This window comes from Trifolium pratense, linkage group LG5 (genome assembly GCF_020283565.1).
Source record: "Trifolium pratense cultivar HEN17-A07 linkage group LG5, ARS_RC_1.1, whole genome shotgun sequence".
In the NCBI taxonomy this organism is placed as follows: Eukaryota; Viridiplantae; Streptophyta; class Magnoliopsida; order Fabales; family Fabaceae; genus Trifolium; species Trifolium pratense.
In genome coordinates, this window is record NC_060063.1 from 33,736,276 (window position 1) to 33,744,299 (window position 8,024).

General features: G+C 32.7%; 2 protein-coding genes across 2 annotated transcripts; both read left to right on the forward strand.

Moving 5' to 3' along the window:
* Window positions 1-780: 780 nt before the first annotated feature.
* LOC123885306 (DNA replication licensing factor MCM6-like) lies at window positions 781-2,460 on the forward strand. Its single transcript, XM_045934585.1, has 3 exons — window positions 781-1,258; window positions 1,411-1,541; window positions 1,632-2,460. Exons 1-3 carry the CDS (start codon window positions 1,249-1,251, stop codon window positions 1,773-1,775), a joined length of 285 nt encoding a protein of 94 aa, XP_045790541.1. The 5' UTR covers window positions 781-1,248; the 3' UTR covers window positions 1,776-2,460.
* Window positions 2,461-5,698: 3,238 nt separating this feature from the next.
* LOC123884934 (plasma membrane-associated cation-binding protein 1) lies at window positions 5,699-7,397 on the forward strand. Its single transcript, XM_045934160.1, has 4 exons — window positions 5,699-6,018; window positions 6,148-6,237; window positions 6,573-6,657; window positions 6,753-7,397. The coding sequence occupies exons 1-4, from the start codon at window positions 5,908-5,910 to the stop codon at window positions 7,103-7,105; spliced, it is 639 nt and encodes a 212-aa protein (XP_045790116.1). The 5' UTR covers window positions 5,699-5,907; the 3' UTR covers window positions 7,106-7,397.
* Window positions 7,398-8,024: the final 627 nt, after the last annotated feature.

An 8,024-nucleotide genomic window follows, 5' to 3' on the forward strand; every position in this document is an offset into this window, starting at 1 on the left:
AATAAAATAAAATAAACTTGAAGAACCTTTAAAATAAGGGGGTAGAAAGAGTAACAATTTGAAACGGTTTGCAAAAATATAGTGTTTCCAACAATAAAAAGACATTCCTTTAAACAAAAGAATTCACGCAATCATCTCAAACAAATCACACTAAGAAACATCAATATTAACAAAGTCAGACATAGGCCACACAACAATCAAATCATGCGTCGTAAAAATAAAACATCGCTCCCACCCCAAAAATTTGTCCGAGGATCATTGCTCTGATACCAAATGTAACATCCCGGATTTTTATCCAAGATATTTCTTAAAAATCATATTTAGTTAGAAAATGTGGCGCTATTTTTGTTTGAGTAACACACCTTTGTGAGAGACACACCACTTGTCCACCCAAAAGCTGATGAGGGCGGGGAGTGGTTGTCGGTGCATGAGGCATGACAATTAGCGGCTCCTGGCAGCTTCTAGGCAAAAAACGAATCACATCGAAATGAGAGGGATCCTGATGTTGTGCAGGTTTCAGATTGCATGGTGGAAGGAAGGCTTATAAGGATTGATGGGTACTACCTATACCAACAAGATGCATCTTCTTTTTGGTAGCTCATTCGATAAGAACTCCATAGTTAAGCGTGCTTGACTTGGAGTAGTCTTTGGATGGGTGACCTTCTGGGAAGTTTCCCGGAAAGCGTGCGAGTGAGGACAAAAGCACGCTGAAAAGACTTGTGTTGGTTTGTGGGGTCAGTCGGTTATCCTGAAAGCTGTTTGAGATGTTACACTCTACATTCTCGATCATTCTCTAATATTTTGTCCAAGTTAGGCCTATGTACCATACACAGTACAACTTGAGGAGAGATGTTAGATTAAACTACTCTAGTTTAATTCACTATTCTGTTATTAAGTCTTAATCACCTTAGTTAGTCACTTACTTTGAGATTAAAGGTAATTTATTATAAATGACACTCACACTCTTCTAAACACCAAGATGTCTTTTACAAAAGACAAAACCGTGAGGGTTCAAACCAGGTTCAAAGCGGACATACCTCAGAAACAACAAAAGACAAAACCGTGAGGGTTCAAACAAGGTCCATAGCGGACATACCTCAAAAACACAATGGTGTGAACTTGTGGTGCGCCTTAGACAACACGAAGAGACTGTGGAGCACCTTAGGAAGAAGGAAGAGACTATGGTACGGCCTAGACAGAATCAAGAGACTGTGTGGTGTGCCCCCTAGACAGCACAAAGAGACTGTGATGCAAGAAGGTAATATATACTGTTGAGGTTCTGAAGGTTGAATACCTTTTGTCTCTTGAGTAGACTAAGATTAATTTATATGAACATTTTTCTGGGATACTACGTAGCATCATATGTGACCACATATTGAAAGGTTGATTTTCTGTGGCTTTGTTTTGCAGGAACTGATTTGGCACAGATGAGACGACGAGATTTGATCAAATGGTATGTGGAACTGCAAAATGAGAAAAATAAATACAGATCTACAGAGGAGCCAGCGCAAGAAGTTAACGTGATTAAAGCAATTATAGAGGTATATATACACACACTTATTTTTACATCCTTTAAAGGATTTAGTATATTATTGACAATCATGTTAACTATATTAATCATTTTACTGTAGTGTTTAGTTCAAAGAGAGGGACATCTGATAGTGGTAGATGATGATGGTAAGCTAGCAGCAGTAGAAGCTGCGGGTATAGAACAGTCCGCATTAGTATCCATAAATGATCGAATTTTAGCCGTGACTTTTAATTACTCCATCTGATTTCGAATATAAACAACAAGAATATCTTTCAATTAGTTATATTCTATTCAATGATTGATAATATCATTCTGAAAATACCCTTCACCTAATTTAGATTTTATTCTTCAATAACCTCTTATTCTTATTAAACAAGTTTCTATAAAAGATATTTTAGATCATACTATTATTATTTTACACCAAGAAAGTTAAATGAAATTACTTAATATTTTTCAATAACGGTGAATTACATTTTTATTGCTTATATTCGAAATGAGAGGGAGTATTTCATTGATTGACGACAGCCTAGCAATGAGGAAAGAAAATGGAAATCACTCATTTTGCAGTCAAAATATTCTAGTACCTTGATGGTTCACATTGATACTTTCGGCTGCAAGCTGGTTAAGGCGAAAGAGCAGTCTTCGTATATTTGACCGGTTACATCAAGTCCTCAACCCTAAGCCGGTTAAGGCGATAAAACACACATGTCAGACGCCACTGCACTGATATATTTGGAAAATCAGGTTTCTTAAATAAAAGTCTTGTATTCAATTTTTGGAGAGACTTTGATTAATTCAGTGTGCAATATAAAAACTTGCATAGTTCCAGAACTTAGGTAAACATGATTCAAAAAGTAGTACTTTAGCCACATTTAAAATGTGTTGGTGGTCCTTTCATTCAACATCCTATTATGTTGTAGGATGCTTACAAAACTACTTGTTAGATAATAAAATAATAGTTTATGTTATTGGGGCTGTTAGTTTAGAGTCCATTAGGTTTTATTATATATTCTCTAGTAACCTTTTTGTAATGTCAAGCTATTGGTATTCTATTGAAACCCTAGCCGTCTTTCTCTTTTCCTATTTGTGTATCTCTAATTCTAACATGGCATCAAGAGCAGGGTTCGATCCTCCTTGAACTGTTTGTTGCTTCCGCTATCGAGTTCTCAAAAATTTGGGAACGAAATCGTGAATCGAGTTTGTGGATTTTTGAGTTAGGGTTAGTTGTCAAAATTAGTTTGATTTGGGAATTGGGAATTTGTTTCTTTTGTTTTGGTTTATGGCTGCTTTTGGAATTTTTGTTGTTGTTGAGAATCTGATGAAAAAGAAATTGTTTCTCATCTCATACTGTTGCTTTTCTCTATATCGGTGGCTTGGTTTGTTTGGCAAATTGTTAGTTTTTGAATTATTAAAAAAAAAATTATTATGAACTCTTGGTTCTTGGTGGCATTTGGAAGGCTCTGAGTTGGAATTTAAAGGCCATAATATCTAAGTTCTTTGGAATTCATGTATATGGTCATGAAGAAGACGGTGGCACATAATGTTGATGGAATATTTATGTGCATAGTATTGGTATTTTGTTGGTTATGTTTAAATTGGTTTCTTTGGTTACAGTTAGTTTGGTTTTGATTTGTCTAGTTCCCTTTGTTTTGCTTGATTGATTCTATTGCACTTCTCCTCATTGCACTTCTGATTGCATTGCACTTCTCTCTGTTGCACTTCTTCTGATCGTATTGCACTTCTCCCCCTATTGCACTTCTTTTCTGATTGTATTGCACTTCTCCCCCTATTGCACTTCTGATTGCATTGCACTTCTCCCTCGTATTGCACTTCTGTTCTGATTGCATTGCACTTCTCCCTATTGCACTTCTTCTGATTGCATTGCATTTCTCCCCCTATTGCACTTCTTTTCTGATTGTATTGCATTTCTCCCCCTATTGCACTTCTTCTGATTGCATTGCACTTCTCCCCCTATTGCACTTCTCTTCTGATTGCATTGCACTTCTCCCTATTGCACTTCTTCTGATTGATTGCACTTCTCCCTATTGATTCTTATGATTGGTTTAGTTTGAATTTGTTCGATTGATTTGGTTTTTGGTTAGCTTGGACTGCATTGGATTGGATGTTGGATTAATTTGGTTTGGTTCTCTCCTCTTAGTTGATCGTGATCTTAATTGGATTGATTTGTTGTCGGGGCTAATTTGTAACAAGCTTAAAGCTTAGTAAGCTTTAGCTCGAGGGGTGACGTTAGAAGTTTATTTTATTTGGTAGTTTATTTTATTTTCGTATTTTGTTTGACAAACTCATAATGCTTCTTGTTGATGCATCATGAGTTTGAGAGTAGGTGTTAGATAATAAAATAATAGTTTATGTTATTGGGCCTGTTAGTTTAGAGTCCATTAGGTTTTATTATATATTCTCTAGTAACCTTTTTGTAATGTCAAGCTATTGATATTCTATTGAAACTCTAGCCGTCTTTCTCTTTTCCTATTTGTGTATCTCTAATTCTAACACTACTAACTTTGTGAAAAATTCCCTTTGATAATTAGACAGGTCCGTTGAATCAGAAATTATGTGTTTCAATATTCAAAATCCATGATAATCAGTCAAAACAGTAAAAAGTTGATAGGAAGTCCAATCATAAATTACAAAAATTAAATACACATTCTTTTATTATAAACTTTTTATCTTTTCTTATTATGTGTCCTACAAAATTCGAGGAATTAATTTTGACGGTTGTTTCTAATCTAATAGAAAGTCTAATAGAAATAACTTCCACTTCTAAAATAATTTTCTTATTGTTGAGATATATGATATGTATACCGAATTTGGTTAAGTTTTTGTAAATAAAAACATTCCTTCTAAGACAATATTCAAAAAACAGCTTGAGGTTTGAACATAATCAAAGTCATTGAGGGATTGATGACATAACCAGCTAAGCCATGTGCCAAGTTTCAATTGAGAAGCCAGATTGAACATAAGCGCATTTTTGTCCTGAACAACCCAAAGAAACATATATAATTATAACCAACAATTGATTGATTTATAACCAACAATTGATTGGTTTAGTTGGTCAACGAGTTCGAATATTGACTTGAAAAATTCAGTTCGGAGAAAAAGACTTATTTTATGTGTTCCATTCTTCGAAGAACATTGATTACAATTATACGATGGTGGAAATTTCATAACATCTTTTAAAAAGAAAAAATATATAAGTCATTAAATCTAATCTAATGGTGAGAAATTTAAATAATATGAATGTGGTCTTGAGCCGATCTGCCCCAAAAACTTGTAGAATACAAAATATGGAGAATCAGTATTAACAACGGTGTAAAAAAACATATATAATTGACATAACCAAATTATGAGTTACAGATCAACATCAAAGGCATTGAATTTGAAATCAATTAAAAAAATTTAAATATTATACATTACTTACAACATAAAAATACAAAATTGAAAGGTCCCACGTATGATATTTGCCACCTATGGAATAAGTCATTTGCCAACTGTCATTTCCCCACAAAAGTTTTCTTCCTTTTATATCCTTGTAGATCCCCACATATTACCACTAACACACCTAACCCTTTTTAAAATACAGTACTTATAATTGAAGGAATTTACAAGTTTGCCCTTGCATAATCTTTGAAGAAATGTATCGAGTATGGTCACACTCACACAATTACACTAATAGTGAATCTTAGCCATTTGATTTGGATCAGATATGGTTTTTAATCCATTTTGTCAAGCAAATATATGAGTCCTTCAATTAAAATTAGACGGTTGAGACTGCGTGATTGTGTGAATGCTGAATAATCTCGAGCTCAAATTTTTTTAGGTCTAATCATTGATGTTAACGTTTAATCAAACAATTGAGATTGTATGATTGTGTGACAATGAATCCTAATTCCTAACCCAAAATAATTCAAGTCATATTTTTGACGTAAAAATTAAATCAAACAAGCAAAATTACATTACTACGTGAATGCAGAATAATCCTGACAGCAGGTCCATTCTTTGACAATAACATGTCATAGTAGTTGCATGGAGATGGAGGTGACAAGAGAGGGCATTTAAGTAATTTGACCAATAGAACAAGCTAATTGGCTGTCATGAATGGTCATGCATGTAATTTAGTGTGAATTTAAAGGCCTATTTGGTTGTACATTTGGAATTATGCATGATATGTGTGCTGGAATGGTGCCTACAATGTAATAAAAACTTTTTATTTATATGTATATGTATGTTTATGAAGCTTATTTTGGAGAGACAAGTGGCTTAAATTGAGTTCAACTTTGATAGTTATAAGAACTTAAGGTTATCAACCATTAGAGAGAAACAGAGAGAAAGAAGGAAAAAAAAAATTGAAGCAAAAGATGGGATACTGGAAAACAAAAGTTCTTCCCAAAATCAAGAAGGTTTTTGAGAAGAATAGTACTAAGAAAACTGCTGCTGCTGAGGCCACCAAGTCCTTTGATGAATCAAAGGTTGTTTTCTTATTTTTAAACTTTCATATACAAATTAATTAAGTGTTTTTTATTTTGTCTATGGTTTTTTATATATGTTAAGATGAAACTTTAGTTCATATATGTGATGTTTTTTGGTATTTTGTTTAGGAGGTAATCAATAAAGAGTTTGAGGAAAAAAAGACTGAACTTCAAACAAAAGCACTTGTAGTATATGAGGCTTCTTCAACTGAAATCAAGGTAAGATGAATATATATATATACATACATAATTAAGTATACATATATGTGTACATAAAAACATACACATATGGATGATGTATGTATATATGTAGGTAATTCCTCCGTAACAAAATATAAATGAATATGTACATGTTACATGTATCTGGTCTAAATTTTCGGCCAAATACATATACGAGTTCTAAATTTTATACATGTACATACACTAAATTTTAGACCCGATACATATATTTTTTTACTTATATTTTATTACCGAGCGAGTATCTGAATATGTTTGTATAATCAAAACATTAAAAAAAAATGATATTGATGGAAAATTTTCAACTTCAAAATCAGAGTTTGGTTAAAGCAAGAGATGAAGCAGGTCTAAAGAAGCACTCAACAGAAGTTCACAAATTCATAGAAGAACTTGTTAAAATTGGTAAATTTTATTTATACTTGAAAGTTAATTACAGCTTGGATCTTTGTTATTTTAGAAGAAAAATATATTAATACAAGTGAGTAATTATATTTCAGATTTTCCTGGATCAAAAGCAGTATCTGAAGCCTCTTCTAAATTTGGGCCACCCTTAATTTCAGGCCCAATTTTCTTTATTTTTGAGAAGGTGTCAACTTTCATAGTCACAGAAGAGAAAGTTGAAGAAGTACCTCCTAAAACAGAAGAGGAAACAAGTGGTGTCAAAGATAGGGAAATAGTTGTTGAAGAAGAAAAAAAGGAAGAAATAAGTGAGAAAATTGAATCGGTTGATGAAAATGTTGAAAGAAAGGCTAAGGCCGCGGAAGATATTGCTACTCCTCCTGCTGATAAGCAGGAGGAGAAACCGGTTGAACCAACTGCGGTTGAACAAGCTGAACCACCAAAGGCTTGAAAATTGGTTGATGGAGATCATAAATATGTTGTATATGTGTAATAGTTTGCATATACTAAAAAAATGTTACATACCAATCTCTTATTCTTTTATATATGTGTAATTGAATTTGCTTTGTTTAGTTTGATGTATGTGAATGTGAATGTTTATATGGTGAATTATTTTGTAATTTTCATTTTTCATTTTAATGTCAAGGAATTGTGACTTTGGATTGGATCAATTGATTTATTCAATCCTTGTTTGTTGTTTCATTTAAGTGTGATCAATTCCATATATGTCCTATTTTGCTGGATTTTCTTTTTAATTTTGCTACTACTATGTTGTTGGCTTAATTTTGGAATAAATTATAGTGGACATATAATACAAACTATAATGAGAAGTGATATTGCATTGCAACACACAAATTCAACATAATATGAACATTGTACACCTACTCTATCGAGTTGTTGGAGAATCCAAGGAAGTTCAAAAGAAATAATAAAGTCAATGTTTCAAACTTCACAAATTAAGGAAACGTCTTGAAAATATTCAAATAATTCACTCATTTTCCTTTAGGAAAATTTTACTTTATCTCCATCTAAAATTTCAAAATATTTTGTAGATTAATAGATCATTTATTTCATCAATTTAATATTATTCTCATTCATATTCATAGTGAGAGACTTAACTTTTCACATTTAAAACTCAGAGTTTCACTATCTTTCGCTTTTAAGAGCATGCCACCCAAGGTGGCAGGTATTCACAACAATTTATGAAAAAGCTCCACGAATTCACAACAATGATTTAATTCGTATAAATCATCGGCCTACAAATTTTATCTATGGTTAATTAATCCTAAATCTTTTTCTTTCATAAGAAAAATTTAGTATGAGAGACTAATGTCTCAGTTCAAAATAAAGAAGACTTTAAAATTTTACCT

What these genes read in the sequence shown, in the direction of transcription:
- LOC123885306 (XM_045934585.1), top strand. An exon ending in TGATTAAAGCAATTATAGAG is followed by an intron (nt 1,542 to 1,631) that starts GTATATATACAC and finishes ATTTTACTGTAG; the next exon opens with TGTTTAGTTCAAAGAGAGGG.
- LOC123884934 (XM_045934160.1), top strand. Translation starts at nt 5,908, where the DNA reads ATGGGATACTGGAAAACAAAAGTTCTTCCCAAAATCAAGAAGGTTTTT. An exon ending in AGTCCTTTGATGAATCAAAG is followed by an intron (nt 6,019 to 6,147) that starts GTTGTTTTCTTA and finishes TATTTTGTTTAG; the next exon opens with GAGGTAATCAATAAAGAGTT. An exon ending in CTTCTTCAACTGAAATCAAG is followed by an intron (nt 6,238 to 6,572) that starts GTAAGATGAATA and finishes CTTCAAAATCAG; the next exon opens with AGTTTGGTTAAAGCAAGAGA.